This window comes from Rhodotorula graminis (genome assembly GCF_001329695.1).
Source record: "Rhodotorula graminis WP1 unplaced genomic scaffold RHOBAscaffold_7, whole genome shotgun sequence".
In the NCBI taxonomy this organism is placed as follows: domain Eukaryota; kingdom Fungi; phylum Basidiomycota; class Microbotryomycetes; order Sporidiobolales; family Sporidiobolaceae; genus Rhodotorula; species Rhodotorula graminis.
This window is the reverse complement of record NW_017264934.1, coordinates 486,900-502,785: the sequence shown is the minus strand read 5'-3', so window position 1 is coordinate 502,785 and position 15,886 is coordinate 486,900. Positions and strand designations below refer to the sequence as shown.

The window sequence follows — 15,886 nt, the reverse complement described above, 5'->3', positions numbered from 1 at the left end:
CACGCTCTCGTTCCAGTCGCACATGTCGACTGCACCCTTTGAGATCGCCTACAAGCCCATCGAGTGAGTCCCCACCTCGCAGCCCTCGCCGGAACCCACCTGACCTGTGTTTGAACCATAGCAAGCCCCAGGTCGGCGTCAACGGCTACGACGGCTTCAAGCCAGGCGAGACGACCCTCCTCAAGAAGGGCTCGACTCGCGAGGGCTGGGACGGCGAGCGCACAAAGGCCCTCGACAGCGACATCCTCCTCGAACACGATGTCGCCCTCACCATGCGCGACGGCGCCACCCTCTACACCGACATCTACCGCCCGGCCGATGCGACTGGGCCCGTGCCGCTTCTCGTAATGTGGTCCCCGTACGGCAAGCGCTAGTGCGTCCACCTTCGCCTCGTCCCGTCCTCCTCGTCCTCTCCGACGTTCACCTCGCTCTACCCTCTCTCCCTCCCTCCCTCTCTCCCTTTCTCTCTCTTTCTCTCTCTCGGTCACTCGCACCCTCGCGCTTCACCCTCTCTCCCTCCCTCACTCTCTCTCTTTCTCTCTCTCTCTCTCGATCAATCGCACCCTCGCGCAGCTCGTCGATCAACATGCTCCCCGTCACGACCTGGCGCTGCGGCATCCTGTCGAGCGACCTCTCGGGATGGGAGAAGTTCGAGGGCCTCGACCCGGCCACGTGGTGCCCGCGCGGGTACGCCATCGCGTCGGTCGACATTCGCGGTGCGGGCCACTCGGACGGCGAGGTGCAGATCATGGGCCGCAGGATGGGCGAGGACGGGTACGACGTGATCGAGGCGCTCGCAAAGATGGACTGGTGCAACGGCAACGTCGGCATGGCCGGCAACAGCGTGCGTCGTCTGCCTCTCTCTGCCTCTCTGCCTCGGCCTATCCTCTCTGCGCCGCACCGGCCGAGCTCTCGATGGCGGGCGGCGTGGTCCTTTTCCCCCTCGCGACCTCGCACGGCCCTCTCCAAGCCTCGTACTGACGCCCGTCTTTGCCCCTCAGTTCCTCGCCATCTCGCAGTGGCACATCGCGGCACAACAGCCACCGTCGCTCAAGGCCATCGCGCCCTGGGAGGGTTGCGGCGACCTGTTCCGGTGCGTCACGCGCTGCATCGCGCCTGTACGCCGTCCTGACACTCTTGCCGTCGTCCGCAGCGAGCAGTTCTGCCGAGGCGGCATCTTCGAGATGTGCGTCGCTCGTTCTCTCTCTCTCTCTCTCTCCCACTCCCTCACCTCTCCCTCGTACATGTACTGACTCGTCCTCGCTCCCTGTCCCTCTGCAACCCGATCTCGCGCACCCTCGACCTCCCTCGGACCCTCTCACTCGCTCCCCCTCTCTCTCGATCTCGTCGGCCGCCCGGCATCTCGGTCATCAGCTCGAACATGGATCTCATCAACAAGCTCATCATCAAGGGGCAGAAGGGGACCGAGGACTTTGCCGAGATGTGTGCGTCGCCCTCGTTCTCTCTACTCTTGCCCCCCCCTCCGCCGTCTCTCCCCGCCTCTCTTCGTTCCGCCATCTCTTTCTCGCGCCGCACCTGCGCACACTTACTGACAAGCTCCTCCACTCCATCCGCACCGCACAGACGCTCGTGAGCCGCTCCACTCGCCCTACGTGCGTCGACAGTCCTCCTCTCTTGTCACACCCGCCAGCTCTGGACCTGACGCGTCTCTCTCTCTCTCTCTCACTCTCTCTCCCTCGCGGCTCTGATGTGCGCAGTGGGCCGACAAGCGCGTCGACATGACCAAGATCAAGATCCCGTGCTACGTCTCGGGCTCGGACTTTTCGTCGATCCACACCATGGGCTCGATTCGCGGCTTCTGGGAGGTGCAAGGGCCCAAGTGGCTGCGGTGGTCCGGTCGTCAGGTGCGTCCTCGAGTCTCTCCTCCTCCACCATCCCCTGAGCCCCTCAAGACGGAACCCTGACGCTCGTCGTCGTCGTCGTCGCGCACCTGCAGGAGTGGCACGACCTCTACGTCATCCCCGAGTCGAACCAGGAGCTCCTCGAGTTCTTCGACCATTACCTGTACGGCAAGGAGAACGACTTTGTCGCCAAGACGCCCAAGGTCCGGTGGGCGCTCCTGCAGGGCGGCGACCGCGACGCGATCGAGAACATCCCCATCGCCGACTTTCCCCTGCCCGACACCGACTACCGCGACCTGTACCTCGGCGAGGACGGCAAGCTCGTCGAGTCGGCGCCCCCCGAGGCGGCGTCGAGCGTGTCGTACCTGTCGCGCGGCGAGGGCAAGGACGTCGTCGCGTTCGACATCCACTTTGACGAGCCGACTCAGCTCGTCGGGATCCCCAAGGCCGTCGTCTACATGTCGACCGACGACCACGACGACATGAACGTGTACGTCACGCTCAAGAAACTCGACAAGGACGGCAACACGCTCCAGCACATGACGGTCCCGCGCGCGCGCGCCCTCGCACCGTCGCAGGCCGACATCGCGCCCAAGGACCGCACGTCGCTCCTCCTGCACCCGGGCTCGCTCGGCGTCCTGCGCGCGTCGCACCGCGACATCGACGAGCGCAAGAACGTGCACCCCAACTGGCCGTGGCACCCGCACTCGCACGAGGACAAGCTCGCGCCGGGCGAGGTCGTGCGGCTCGAGATCGGCATCTGGGCCATGGGGTGGCAGTACGATGCCGGCGAGGGCCTGCGCGTCGAGATTGGCGGCGGGCACGACATGAACCACGAGATCCGCCACTTTACGACCAGGTTCCCGCCCGAGTCGACGCTCAACAAAGGGCGGCACGTCGTCCACTTTGGCGCGCAGTACCCGAGCAAGGTCATCCTGCCCTTTGTCCGGATCTAGAGCAGCTAATATTTGCAACGCGGTCCGTCCCTCTCGCGTGTTGGCCTCTGCGGCTCGTGCGAGGAAAGCTCGTCCTCGCGCTCTCTTCCACTTTGCCGTGCGGCGCTTCTTTCGATGCTCGAGCGTGCAGTACACGTGCAGCGACGGCGAGCTCTCGAAGCCAGTGTCTCGTGGCAGCGCAAGCGAGAGCTGAGAGAAGGCGAGCGTCGGCGCCGTGCGGTCGAGCCTCTCCCGAGCGCGGCCGCAGACAGCGCATGGCGAGCGGACGGCACCGCAGCGTCCACGACGGTCGGTACAGGCCCGTGCGACATGTCGAGCGCTGTGGCCGGGCTGTGCGAGCGAGCCGGAGCCCCTCGAATCGACCGGGGCCACAGGCCGGCTCTCGTCGTCGTCCTCCCACCTCACCCGAGCCACGCTCCACCCACCGCCATGGCCGATGTGCAGGTGCACGACCCCGAGCCAGCACCACCGCCAGCCGCGACAGCAACTGCCCCCGCCCCGGCTCGCATCCACACAGTGCGTCCCCGCTGCCCGCCCCTCATCAGCTCGTGGTCGCCCCCGGGCTCACCTCGCTCGTCTCGTGCAGTGCGACCAGCCTGGATGCAACCAGTCGTACGCCCGCATTGAGCACCTCGAGCGCCACGTCAAGACCCACACGGCTCCCGCCGGCTACCTGTGCAAGGAGGTGCGTCCCTCGCTCCTGTCCACCTCCTCCCGGCTGCGCGATCATCTGCTCACCTGCCCCTCGTCCACACAGTGCGGCAAGGCATTTGCTCGGAGGTGCGTTCTCTGCGGTCGAGCGAGCTCCCGCGGTTCTGTCGTTCAGCACCGACGTCCACGAGCTGAACCCCTCCTCCTCCCTCGCAGCGACGTCCTCCGCCGGCACACCAAAGTGCGCGCGCCTCGTGTCTCCAATCCTCTCTCTCTCGGGGCATGTCGCTGATCCCTCGCCGCCTCACACAGATCCACTCGCGCGAGGCGACCGTGACGGGCGACGGCGGTGGCCTGGCCAAAAGGGTCTCTCAAGGTGCGCCCTCTTGTCCTTCGCCTCTCTCGACCTCTAGAGCCGGTACTGACTCCTTGGACGATACAGCCTGTCAATCCTGTGCGGCGGCCAAGGTTCGTCCCGCGCTCGCGCCTTCGTCTTCCTCCCCTTCCCCCCGAGCCGTCTCTCCCGTCCGAGGATGCGGAACTCGCTCGAGACCGCGGCACTGACCTGTGTCTCTTTGACCTACAGGTGCGCTGCAACGGTGGCCAACCCTGTGAGCGCTGCAGCAAGCTCTCGCGCGTGTGCGACTACGAGACGGCGTCGTCCGACCCGTCAACCCGGCCGCACAAACGCGTTCGCCTGCAGAGCGAGGACGTCGGCCAGGCCGCACCGAGTTTCGAGGCCTTGCCGAACAGAAGCACGAGCGTTTCTAGTGTCCAGTGCGTCCTGATGCCTCCACATTCAGGCGCTCGAGCGCCATCGACTCACTCGCCTCGCGGCCCGCAGTGACCACGTCCAGCTCCCTCCCTCCTCCTCGTCCACCTTCGACCTCGGCTCCTCGATGCCGATGCACTCGTTCCCGTACCCGATCGACGGCGGCCTCGACTCGACGCACACGGGCATGTCGACTTTTGCCAGCTCGAGCGCGCCCGCTCCTGCTGCGGTCCAGCACCTCGCCGCGCCCGGCTCGTCAACCGCGCAACCATCCGCAGCGAGCCCGGCGCTCGACAACTTGCTCAACCTCGTCTTCCAGAAGCAGTCGGCCGGGACGACCACGCTCGAGGACGACCTGTCGGCCGCTTTCTTCCTCCCGACCGACGACAACATGTTCTGGTCCCAGTTCCTCCAGTCGCCGGCCGCGTCCTTGCCGTCACCGGCCCGCCTCGGCTCGTCGACCTCGATCCCGCCTGTCGCCGACCTCGCGCACCCGGCGTCGCCCCCTTCGACCGCCTCGCCCTCGTACCGCCCGCGCATCCTCATCACGGCCGCCGGCCTCCCGTCCCGACACGGCTCGCCCCATCCCGAGTCGCCCACCGCCGCAGCCGACGGCGAGGGAGACACGGCCCGCACGGCGGCGGCGGCGGCGGCGGCGGCGGCGGCGGCGCAGGGCGGCGGTGGCACGGCGAGCGAGTGGGGCCTCGCGTGGCAGCCGACGGGCCACGAGAGCGGCGTCCGCCTCGACCGCGAGGCGTCCATGTCGATCCTCGCCGCTCCGGTCGTCCTCGACGGGCGCGGGCCGACGCTGCCGACGTGCGACGAGCAGGTGCGCATCGCGCTCCTCGAGACGCTGCGGTTCTCGCAACTCTCCGACGACGAGTACCACGCCGTGCGTCTCTCTCTCTCTCTCTCTCTCCCTCTCGATCGTCCTCGTCGTCCCGGCCGTACTGACACTTGCGTGCCTCCTTGTCAACAGCTGTACAGCACCCTGGCCCGCATCCCGTTGCCCGTATTCGGTCCGTCCGGCTCGAGTCCCTCATTCACCCACACGACCTGACCCTTCCTTCTCTGCAGACCTCTTGCTCTCGCTCTACTTCGGCCACTTCCATCCCCTCGTCCCTCTCCTTCACGTCCCGTCGTTCAACCCGAAAAAGACGCTTGGCCAGCTCCTCCTCATCCTCCTCGGCATCGGCGCCGTCTACGCGCCCATCTCGGGCGCCCTGCAGCTCGGGCGCGCACTCGTCGAGGTCGCGAGGCGCGGCATCGAGCACTTGATCAACCGCGACAACCGCCTCGCCCGCAGCTTGCCCGTCGTGCGTCGTCGTCTCTCCTCCTCTCCCGTCGCCGCCTCGCGAAGCACACCCGGTCAGGCGCCCTGACCCTTGCTCGTCTCCCACAGGCGCAAGCCCAGATGCTCTGGTCCGTCATGCGCTGGACCGGCTCGGCAAGGTCCGTCCTCTCCGATCCCTCAGACTCTCCTTGTGCGTCGAGCCGAGCCCTGACGCCTCGGCTCGTGTACGTCCTGCAGGACCATCGAGCTCGCCTCGGCCTTTGCGAGCGTGCACACGACCATGTTGCGCGAGCAGCGTGTCTTCAACGAGTCGCAGAACCGCTCGCCGAGCGACGACTCGCCGGCGGCCCAGTGGAAGGCGTTCGTCGCCAACGAGGAGCGGCGCAGGACCGCCATGTCGTGCTACTGTGCGTCCCTCTTTCTCTTTCTAGCCCCTCGAGTCGGATTGTGAGCCTAGTTCGCCCGTCTGACCACCTCCTTGTCCTCCTCGTCGACAGTACTCGATGGCGAGGCGGCCGTCCTCCTCCGCACCGCCCCCTGCATCAACAGCAGCCTCCTCCAGACGCTTCTCCCGTGCGACGAACGACTGTGGACCGCGCCAACCGCCGAGGCGTGGCTCGAGGTCAAGGCGAGCGTGCGGGAGCCCGTGGCCATCTCGGTCGTCCTCAAGCACCTGTCGTCCGACTCGGCGACACCGCTCCCGGCCGTCATCTCGCTCAGCCCGCTTGCTGCACAGTGCGTCCTCTCGTTCTCTCTCTGTGTCTCTCCTCGACGTCGTCGTGTTGCCCGTCAGCCTCGTCCTCGGTCACTGACTCGTCCTTCCCGCAGCGTCCTCGTCCAGGCCCTCCACCTCAACCTCCTCCACGTCCACCAACTGCGCAAGTCGGGCATGACCAACACCGACCTCATCACGACGCACGTGCGCCGCTCGCTCAGCCGCCTCGCGAGGGGCGCCGACGAGTTCACGCCCTGCTTCAACTCGGGCGGCCAGCCCGACGACCCGGCGTACTACGCCGCACCTCGCGCGTGGTACCACCTCGCGCAGATCGCGACGTACGTCCCGCTCGACGAGCTCGACGCCGTCGCGCGCAAGTCGGGCGACGGCGAGGCCGACACGGCGCGCGAGTACTGGGTCAAGATGCTCAACACGCACACCGAGCACGCTCGCACGCTCGCCCTGCATGCGGGTCAGCTCCTGTGTGTCCTGCGCGACTACCCGACCCACAGTGCGTCCCCTCTCCCTCTCTCTCTCTCTGGGCCGAGCTCGAGAGGCGCGCAGGGCCTGACTCTTCTCTCTTCCTGTCTCGCAGGCACGCACGAGCCCGCCTCCCTCTTCTACGCCGGCCTCGCCCTCTACCTGTACGCGCGCTCGAGCAAGCCCAGTACCGACGCCTCGCTCGCCTGGTCCGAGCCGCCGTCCACCGGCTCCCTCTCGTCCTCGACCTCGACCTCGAAAGCGCCCGCCAGCGCGGTACAGCTCGACGCCGTCCTCGACGACACGGCGTCGGCATGGGTCGCGTTCGGCGGCGCGGCCGTCATCGCGAGCCCGACGATGCCCGGCTCGGTCGAGCTCGCGGGCGACGAGGCGGCGAGGACGGCACTGCGGGCCGTCGTCAAGGTGCTCGACGCGAGGCCGGTGTGGAGGGTCGGGAGGACGTTTGTCGCCGTACTGCAGAGGATGCTGGCGAGGGAGGAGAGTCGGCAGGGCAATCTGCACGTCTGAGTTGCGCCGTCTTGTTCACTTGAGAAGGCCGCACCGGTCCCTCTTTCGCAATGAGAGCGGCTTCTTCCCTTCTTTTTTCTGCTTTCGAGAGGCGTCAGGGTCGACTAGCTTGATTCATACGCAGCGAGAGAGCGAGCGAGCAGTCGCGAGCGTGCAGATGGCCATGACCGAGAGGGCTTCCTTGTTGACTTGGCCGCGAAAGCTGCTGCGAGAGCCTGTGCGCTCGAGCCTTACCGCTCTCGCCGCATTCTTTCTCAGAGGCTCAGCAGGGCCGGACAAGGCAGAGTCGTCGGCAGGAAAGGAGGGACAGAGGGTCGAGCAGGTAGGCCACATGCGGCGTCTCGCGAGCGACAGAGGCCTGAGGAACGACTTTTGCGACAGAGCAACGAGCTTCCAAAGTCCGAGAGATAGAGTCGAACGCAGTCCAATACACCGAGTCTACACAAGAGGGAGCTGGAGCCAGTTCTCGTGCTCGCCGCCGAGCCAGACCGTGTTCGTCCCCGCGAACGTCTCCTCGTCGCGGTCGGTCGGCTCGTTGTGGAGGAAGATAGCCGCGCCCTGCGTGTCGCCCGTCGCGACCTCGAGAACGATGCTCGAGCCCTTGTCGACGACGACGCACGTCGGCCACACCTCGACGAGGCACGCGTACGGCGTTTCGGGCTCGAGGTACGACACGTCGGTGCTGCGGTAGGCGCGGTAGGGCAGGTAGGGGCGGTGACGAGGCGACGAGGTGTCGATGGCGCGAAGAGAGGCGCGAAGCCAGCCCTTGACGAGCGGGACAGGGTCACCGGCGGTGCCTGCGTCGCAGAAGGGTTCCCGAGTCAGTCAAGGCGGTCGAGCAGAGGCACGAGAGAGGGGCGAGAGGCAGGGAGAGAGAGACGGACCGGTGTAGAAGATCTCTTTGCCGTCGGCATCGAGGTGGCGCAGCGTGACAAAGAGGTCGAGGTCCTTGGGCGCGGACCCGTCGGGACGCTTCTCGACGCCGACCGTGAGGTGGACAAGCGGGTGCCCGGCGAGCTCGGTTTCGCGGTCGAACGTGACCTCGAAGGTGAGCGGGTCGCTCTTGCCGAGCGCGGCGAGCGAAAGCTGGCCCTTGTCGCGAGCCGGCTCGTCGCGCCGCATCGAGAGGTCCGAGTGGAGGTGGTACTTGGCGTACTGGGTGCGCTCGAGCGGCCAAGAGCGCTCCGGTCTGCTCGTGAAGGTCGCCTCGGCCGCCGTCGAGTTGAAGCCCGGGTTCCCCTTGCGCACGAGGAGGTTCACGGCGGGCACGCCGCCGTCGGCGTTCGGGCCCTGGAGCCAACCGCGGTCGTCATCGCCCTTGAGCCAGGCGTCGAGGACTGCAGAGCAAAGATAGATTTTGGCCAATCAGGACGAGGTGCGAGAGAGAGAGGGAGGAAGTGCGAAAGAGAAGGGACGCACAGGACGTTTGGAGCTCGACGTAGTGCGGCAAGTAGAACGGCAGGTCGTGCCGGCCGCTGATGAACCAGAGCCACTTGTTCGACGTGCCCGCCTCGAGGTAGCCCATGACGTTGCCGCGAAGGTGGAGCGTGTTTCCGCCGAGGTTTGCGACGCTGAGGACCGGGACGTCGATGTCGCCGAGGTTGTAGGTGCGGCTCGCGTGGTACGGCTCGTCGAGGAAGCGGTGCTCCTTGTTGTCGATCGTCTGGTCGCGACGAAACTTGGCGAGCTGCTCAGGCGGGATGACGCCCTCGAGGCACTCGGGGCCTGAGCGCAGGAGAGGGACGTCAAAACGCGGCCGGCATGCGAGGGAGCGAGACTGACGCACCGATAGGCTCGCCGATCTCTGACTTGGGACCTGAACGAGAGAGAGAGGAGGCACGGGCAAAGGCAAGAGTTAGTCAAAGTGCGTTAGGAACGGAAGGGCAGGAGGAGGAGGACGAGAGACTCACCCCAGCGACGGACCGACTTCTCGCCGTTGCCGTGCTGCATCGTGACGACCTGGTTGTTCCACCACTAAAGGGGCACAAGGTGTCAGCCTGTGCTCGCGAAGGAGAGAAAGAGAGGAAAGTCGGCGCACAAAGTGAACGAACAAATTGGCGAGGATGCCGCCTTGACGCACGCGGTCGCGGTAGTAGTCCGTCATTCCTGTCGATGAGAGAGACAACAGAGCGTCGTGCTCGTTAGTCTCGGACCGCGAGGCTGCCGCAAGAAAGGCCGCGAGGTGAGGAAGAGGGTGGACGCACCTTCCCAGGGGACGATGCACGTCAGGCCTTTGGGCTTGCGAGCCGCGACCCGCCACTGCGTCCCACCGTAGTACGAGATGCCGAGGAGCCCGACCTTGCCCGTCGAAAAGTCCTGCTCGGCCGCCCACTCGATGCACTCGGCAAAGTCGCTCGACGTCGAGGCCGACATCGTGTCGAGGAAGCCCGGGGACGAGCCGATGCCGCGCTCATCGATGCGCACGACGACGTAGCCCTTCGAGACCCAGTACTGCAGGGCGAGAAGACAAGGTGAGCGAGAGAACAACGCCGCGAGGGGTCCAGCGTCCTCGCTCGCTCGGCTGCGCGCGGGTCCAGAGTACTTCGAGAGCCCGCCTTCTCCCCCGACCCTGCCTCAGACCGAGACGAAGGAAGGGGAAGGAGGACGCACATCGGGGTGCGGCGTCTCCCAGGCAGAGAGCGGGCCCTTCTGGTCGTCCGGGATCTCGCGGAAGCTCTTGACGTGGAACTGCGAGTACGGCGCGTCCTTGCCGTAGGGACCCATGGTGAGGATGCACGGGTACCGGCCCGCCTCGAGCGGCCGGTAGACGTTGGCGCGGCACACGCCGCCGTCCTTGAGCGGAATGTCGACGTTCTTGTCGAACACGAGGTTGTCGAGGCGAGTCGTGGTGCGGATGGCGTTCGAGCCGGGCACGGTCGGAGTGACGGTCATGGTGGTGCTGATGAGCGTAAAGCTGGCGTGGAGCAGAAGCGGCCTGGAGGAGAGTGAGCGCGAGAGGAGCTGCGCGGCGGCCGGTGCGCCCCCACCACTCGGCCGGCGCGCGCGCGCCTCCCACTTCCACCCGAACCGCTCGTCGCGCCTCCCACTGTCCACCGCTGCGCCCCGGCACCACTGCTGCCGCGCCTCGCTCAGCACAACTGCTCTGGCTCGCACGCCCACCCACGCTTGCGTTCCCCGCACCTCTTTCCGCACCCCGCACCTTCGCTCGCTTTCGCAACCTCGACTCGCGCGTCGACCATGGCCATCAACCCGCTCCCCCTCATCCGCCGCGTCGTGACGACTCACGACGACAGTGGCGCGGCCAAGGTGTGGATCGACGAGGAGGTCGAGAACAAGGCTCCTCCCGGGTTCTCGGACGGCGTCAGCTTCGGCCTCGCGTGGACGACGAACACGAGCCCGGCCGACTGCCAGACGGTGCGCTCCCACTCTCTCCCCTCTCTACGTCTTCCCGATCCGCGAGAGCCTGACTCTGGCCCTCGCACGCAGCCTGTCGACGGCAAGGACCTTCCAATCGGCGAGCTCGCAAACACAGGTGCGCCGCTCGCTCTCTTCTCGAGTTCTGCCGGTTCAACGGCTCATCTTGCCCTCTCCTGCTTCGCAGAGGGGTCGGTCGTTCGCTATGTCGACATGCCGCCTGGCCACGTCTCGCCGATGCACCGCACCCTCACGCTCGATTACGGATTCGTCCTGTTCGGCTCAGTCGAGGTGCGCTTTCAAGCTCTCTCTCTCGCTCGAGACAGTCCATCTGACTCGCTCTCCCTCCTGCACAGCTCTCCTTGCCCGACGGGTCCAGGACGCCCGTCAAGCCGGGCGACCTTGTCGTGCAGCGCGGGACCGACCATGCCTGGGTGAACGCCTCCGAGACCGAGTGGGCTCGTGCGTCCCTCCTTTCTCTCTCCTGTTCGCTCGAAGCGCACGTCACTCACTCGAGGCGGGCTTGTGCGCGCAGGCATGGTGTACGTCCTCCTACCGTCCAAGCCGATCGTCGTCGACGGCAACGAGCTGCCCCCCAAATCCATCCACACGTAGCTGTCGCGTCGCTCTGTACCTCTTTCGTCTCGAGAACTGTCCCCACGCTCCTCGCGAGAGTTTGAGAGTGGTCGAGAGCGCTCGACTGCAAAGTGAGAATGCGTGCGGGCTGTCCTCGCGTGCTCTCGTGCTCGTCGTCCGACTGGCGTCGACACTGCCGCCTCGCTCGAGCCTCCCTGCTGATCCGTGTCCCCCCCCCCCCTCTCTCCAGTCGAACTATACGGTCACCTGCAGCATGCGCAGAGTCCGCGAGCGCTTTACGACGAGCGCGAGCGGGACCTTCCCAAGTGACGATCTGTGCGCCGCAGCTGGGCCCGCACGGAACCTCACTTCTTGCAGTCTCGATCGACCGCTTCCAAGCCATGGGAGCCCGGCTTCCCGTCGCTCGGTCTCCTCACCCGATGCTTCACGCTCCTGAACGCGGACCGGGGTCGCCGGGCGGAATGTCCGAGACGTCGCCCGCCGCTCGTTTTCGCTCGCGTCGCTCTCTCTCTCTCTCGGTTCCCGTCGCTGCTCAGCTCGCGCTTGCTCCTTCTCGAGACGCTCGCGAGCATGAGCACGCTCGACGACGACGACAAGGAGTTTGTGCGCGCCCTCGTCGCTCGATTGCGGCACTTTCACCCGCAGCTGCCGGCCACCTTCGACTGGGAGACGCATGAGGCCGGCATGGAGACTGTGCGTCCCGTCCCTTGACTCGGTGCTCTGCGGAGCAGCGACTGATTCGCCGCTGGCACCGCCGCAGGCGTACGACGACGGCCTCGCCGACCACGTCAACCGGCTCGTGCGTTTCTTCGTCGACGGCGAACTCGTCCCGCACGAGGCGTGGGCGAGCCCGAGGCCGTACTCGATCCGCAGCGGCGACTACGTGTTCCTGCAAGGCGACTGCACAAGTGCGTCCTCGCTTGAAGCGCCCTCACCTTCTCGCGCACGAGCCTCGCTCACCTCGTCCTGCGCTCGCACGCCCCGACAGAGAACAACCCCGGTGTCGTCGTCGTCCCCTCGCACGACATCCGCGTCCGTCCCGTCCTCGACGAGCCCCACGGCGTCGCCTTCTCGCACTGGGAGGCGCCGACGGCGCACGACGCGCTCAGGCCCTTCTCGTCGACGCTGGCCGGGCCCTCGCCCGTCGTGCACTCGCCGCGCTCGGGTACGCCTCGCGCTGAGCTCTTTGCGCGCGGCACGTACGGCAAAATTGGGGCGGGCGGGATGCTGCGGCACTACCGACTCGACTCGAGTACGCCGCTCTCTCGTTCTCTTCCTCGCCATTCCTGTCTATCGCGCTCGAGCACGGGCTCACGGAGCTAATGAAGCTTTCTCTGCACGCAGGAAGTATCGCCCTGCGCCAAGCCGCCGAGCACAACCACCTGTCGCTCGTCGTCCCGGGCACTCGGCTCGACCGGCACGGCGTCCAGTGGGACTTTGCGCGCCCCGTCGCGCCGCCCACGCCGCTCGAGTCGTACGCCGAGCACCCGCCGAGCGGCGCCCTCTCGCTCGACCCTCGCTCGGGTGCGCTCAACCCGCAGTCGACGCCATCGTCGCTCGCCGTGTGGAACTTCTTCCACGGTCAGTGGGTCGCGCGAGGGGTCGCGAGGGGCAAGGAGCCCGGGTTCTACACCGTTTGCTTCAGTGCGCAGTATGACCGGGCGTGCGAGGAGGCGAGGGAGGTGCTCAAGGAGCGGCGGCGGTCCGAGCGGGAGGCGTCGCTCGGCAAGGAGGCGTACTTGCCAACAGCGAGGGCGTCCGCTCGTCGGCACTCGCTCGTCTCGTCTAGACGTCTCGATTAGTGGTTGAGCGCCCTCCTTGCGGACCTCCATCTCGCGAAACTCGCCTCTCCTCCTTTGCCGAACCCCGTCTTCCGTCGCCTCGAGCGCTGCAATCTGCTCCACCCGGTCTTTCTCGAGCGCAAAGCTTTCAGAACGAGAGAGTGAGCTTGCACATCCCCCACAGAACTAGCGTAAAAAAGCACGCAAGCTCGAGCACCCGCAGCTCGCGACCTTCTCAAGTCGCCGCCTCTGCTCCTTCCCCGTCTCTCGCTCGCTCTCTCTCCTCTCCCGCCCGCTCGAAAGGCTTCGACAAGGGGACACGTTTTTGGCACGTTCGACTCATGGAGTGAGGGAGAGGGAGGGGCAAAAAAAAGCTCGAGGCCGGGATGGAGGACGAAGGGGAGGGAAGAGAGCGAGGAGGAGGAGGAGGAGGTGATGACGGAGAGAGGAGGAGGAGAGACAAGGGAGAAGAGTGGAGGAGATTTGCTGCTGCTATGCTACGACTGTTGCTGCGCGGGCGACGAAAGGGCGAGGTCAGTTTGGGGTTCTTGGCGGGGAGGAAGGAGGGCGAGCCGAGGCGAGGTTGAGCGGGACGAGGTGGCGAGGGGGTGAGAGGGCGTGGCGAGGAAGGGGAGGAGGACCGTCGAGGAGAAGAGGAGGACAAGGGGAGGAGAGGGAGGGTGGGAAAAAGAGAGAAGAGCAGGGGACGCACCTGTACACGAGCTCGAGGGAGGTTCAACCGACGACGACGACGACGATGACGACACGTGCCCGCCTCACGACGCGACGATGATGGCGTCGCCCTCGGTGCGTCCGCTCTGCTCGTCGACCTTGGCGTCGCCCGCCGCCTTGTCGGCCGCCTGCTTGGCCTCGCCCTCGCCCGCCGCGCCGGCCGCAGGCGCACCCTCCTCGGGCTGGATGGCCACCTTAAGGCTCATCGGCCTCCCCTCGAGCTCCTTGCCCTGGAACCGCTCGAGCGCCCTCTCCTGGTCCTCCTGGCTCGCGAAATCGACAAATGCGAACCCCTTGCTGCGGCCGGCCGACTGGCCAAACTTGCGCACGACGACGACGGCGCTCTTGACGGCGCAGTCGGGCGCGAACGCGGCCGCGAGCGACTCGTTCGTGACGCTAAAGTTGAGGTTGCCGACAAAGATGAGGGTCGACGAGGGGGCGCCGGCGGGCGGGCCGCGGCGGCGCGGCTGGCGCGGCGCATCGGCAGCGGGCTTGGCGTCGCCGAGCGCAGGGGGCGCACCGCCCTCGGCGCCACCGTCGACGAGCGCACCGGCGGCGGCGGCGCCCTTGCGCTTGCGGTTGCGGGGCTTGCGCGCGGGCGCGTCGCCATCGGCGCGCGGGGCGGCGAGCGCGTCGGCGGCGTCCGAGACGGCGTTGGTCGACGACGGGGCATCGCCGGCCTCCTCGGTCTCGTCGTCGGCACGGGGCTGACGCGGGCCACGGGGCTTGCGCTGCAGGAGGGAGCGAGGAAGGGATGGAGGGCGAGGGGCGGACCGGGGGCAGGAAGGGAAGGGGAGGGAGGCAAGATTCAGCGCGTGAACCCAACTTTGTGCCCAGCAAGAGAAGAAAAGAGGCAAAGAGAGAGAAAAACGCCCACGCACCGGCTTGCGCGCCTTCTTGGCCTTGACCCCCGCCTCGCCCTCGACACCCTCGACGCCCTCGCCGCCCTGCTGCTGCTGCTGCGCCTCCTTTGCCGTCTCGCGCGTCGCCTTGAAGTTGGCCGCCTTGGTGGCCGCGCGCGCCGCGATGGCGCCCGGGGCCGGCATGGGCTTTGCGACCTCGACGTTGACCTGGCGGCCGCTGATCTCGCTCTTGTCGAGCTGCGACACGGCGGCGGCGGCGTCGGCCTCGTTGGTGTAGGTCACGAAGCCGTAGCTGTGCGAGTGCGAGGGAGAGTGTGAGCGGCTTCCTGTACGACGAGAACGCGCTGCGTGCCTCGCGCGAGGCGAGGAGCAGGGCATGGTCGAGAGGACGAGTGCGACGCACCCGAGGGACCTCGTGCCGCGGTGGATGATCTGGGCGTCGGTGCTGCAGACGGTGCGCTCGTAGGTGTCAGTACCTGATGATCGTGTCGGATCGCGGCGACGAGGACGGCGAGCGAGGAGGGCGAGGGGGGAGGTGGGAACGAGGGGAGAGGAGAGGAGCAGGGACTGACACCTGGCCGACCTTGGCAAAGATGTCCTTGATGCTGTCGTCGTTGACCGAGAAGGGCAGGTTGCCGACAAAGACCTGCGCGCTCCAAGGTGCGAGGTCAGTGCATGCGTCGAGAGGGGGGAGTGGGCGGTGATGGAGCGACGGCGAGATAGGCGACGGCGCCGCCTGTGAGAGCTGGACAATGCTGTGCGAGTGTCCAGTCACACAATCAAGTCGCCCGCACCGACCCTGCGCTGCTGCGAGACCCCCATCGTCGAGTCGTCGACGTCGACGACGTGCGTCCCCCGCCTCGCCTCGCCGCGCCCTCCCACCCGCCTCGCTCGTCCAGCGTGCGCCCCGCCTGCACAGCCCAGTAGAGCCGTAGAGGACGCACCTTGTGGCCGAGGTCGTGCTCGGTGGCCTGCATGGCCTGGGTGATCGGGTGCTCGCCGGTCGAGGGGGCGGCAGCGGTGCCGTTGGTCGACGGCTCGACGGCCGGGGCAGAGTCGGTGACGGGGGCAGACATGTGGTGGTGGTGCTTGTGGTGGTAGTGGTGGTGGTGGTGGTGGTAGCTGAGGAGGGAGAGGAGAGCGAGGGAGCGAGGGGGAGCAGGACCAAGGTCGCGCTGGCGGCGGAGTCCTACTCGTCGCTCTCTCTCTCTCTCGAACAGCTCTCTCTTTCGCACGCTCAGATCTGCCAAGCACACAGCTTGTTGCACCACACACCTACC

The 15,886-nt window shown here is 66.9% G+C and overlaps 6 protein-coding genes across 6 annotated transcripts; 4 read left to right on the top strand and 2 right to left on the bottom strand.

The window, feature by feature from the left end:
* Nucleotides 1–22: 22 nt before the first annotated feature.
* Nucleotides 23–2,818, top strand: RHOBADRAFT_44298 (uncharacterized protein; the record flags this gene model as incomplete). Its single annotated transcript, XM_018414385.1, has 9 exons — nt 23–63; nt 122–373; nt 574–844; nt 1,002–1,093; nt 1,154–1,186; nt 1,375–1,445; nt 1,585–1,613; nt 1,719–1,865; nt 1,958–2,818. 9 exons carry the CDS (start codon nt 23–25, stop codon nt 2,816–2,818), a joined length of 1,797 nt encoding a protein of 598 aa, XP_018270828.1.
* A 429-nt stretch (nt 2,819–3,247) lies between these two features.
* Nucleotides 3,248–7,269, top strand: RHOBADRAFT_53718 (uncharacterized protein; the record flags this gene model as incomplete). Its single annotated transcript, XM_018416976.1, has 15 exons — nt 3,248–3,334; nt 3,405–3,503; nt 3,576–3,598; nt 3,686–3,710; nt 3,782–3,845; nt 3,912–3,937; nt 4,056–4,246; nt 4,314–5,133; nt 5,221–5,260; nt 5,319–5,557; nt 5,644–5,693; nt 5,773–5,942; nt 6,033–6,270; nt 6,364–6,761; nt 6,846–7,269. 15 exons carry the CDS (start codon nt 3,248–3,250, stop codon nt 7,256–7,258), a joined length of 2,883 nt encoding a protein of 960 aa, XP_018270827.1. The 3' UTR covers nt 7,259–7,269.
* Nucleotides 7,270–7,696: 427 nt separating this feature from the next.
* RHOBADRAFT_15431 (uncharacterized protein) lies at nt 7,697–10,150 on the bottom strand (the record flags this gene model as incomplete). The annotated part of the gene is made up of 7 exons (XM_018412260.1): nt 7,697–8,055; nt 8,143–8,595; nt 8,678–8,983; nt 9,169–9,232; nt 9,297–9,364; nt 9,463–9,709; nt 9,869–10,150. 7 exons carry the CDS (start codon nt 10,148–10,150, stop codon nt 7,697–7,699), a joined length of 1,779 nt encoding a protein of 592 aa, XP_018270826.1.
* Nucleotides 10,151–10,456: 306 nt separating this feature from the next.
* On the top strand, nt 10,457–11,248 carry RHOBADRAFT_44295 (uncharacterized protein; the record flags this gene model as incomplete). The annotated part of the gene is made up of 5 exons (XM_018414384.1): nt 10,457–10,633; nt 10,706–10,751; nt 10,821–10,924; nt 10,990–11,095; nt 11,169–11,248. The coding sequence occupies 5 exons, from the start codon at nt 10,457–10,459 to the stop codon at nt 11,246–11,248; spliced, it is 513 nt and encodes a 170-aa protein (XP_018270825.1).
* A 552-nt stretch (nt 11,249–11,800) lies between these two features.
* RHOBADRAFT_44294 (uncharacterized protein) lies at nt 11,801–13,032 on the top strand (the record flags this gene model as incomplete). The annotated part of the gene is made up of 4 exons (XM_018414383.1): nt 11,801–11,923; nt 11,991–12,138; nt 12,219–12,482; nt 12,575–13,032. 4 exons carry the CDS (start codon nt 11,801–11,803, stop codon nt 13,030–13,032), a joined length of 993 nt encoding a protein of 330 aa, XP_018270824.1.
* A 284-nt stretch (nt 13,033–13,316) lies between these two features.
* On the bottom strand, nt 13,317–15,682 carry RHOBADRAFT_53716 (uncharacterized protein; the record flags this gene model as incomplete). The annotated part of the gene is made up of 6 exons (XM_018416975.1): nt 13,317–13,520; nt 13,724–14,474; nt 14,625–14,898; nt 15,010–15,051; nt 15,179–15,252; nt 15,551–15,682. 5 exons carry the CDS (start codon nt 15,680–15,682, stop codon nt 13,788–13,790), a joined length of 1,209 nt encoding a protein of 402 aa, XP_018270823.1. The 3' UTR covers nt 13,317–13,520; nt 13,724–13,787.
* Between the last annotated feature and the right edge of the window lie 204 nt (nt 15,683–15,886).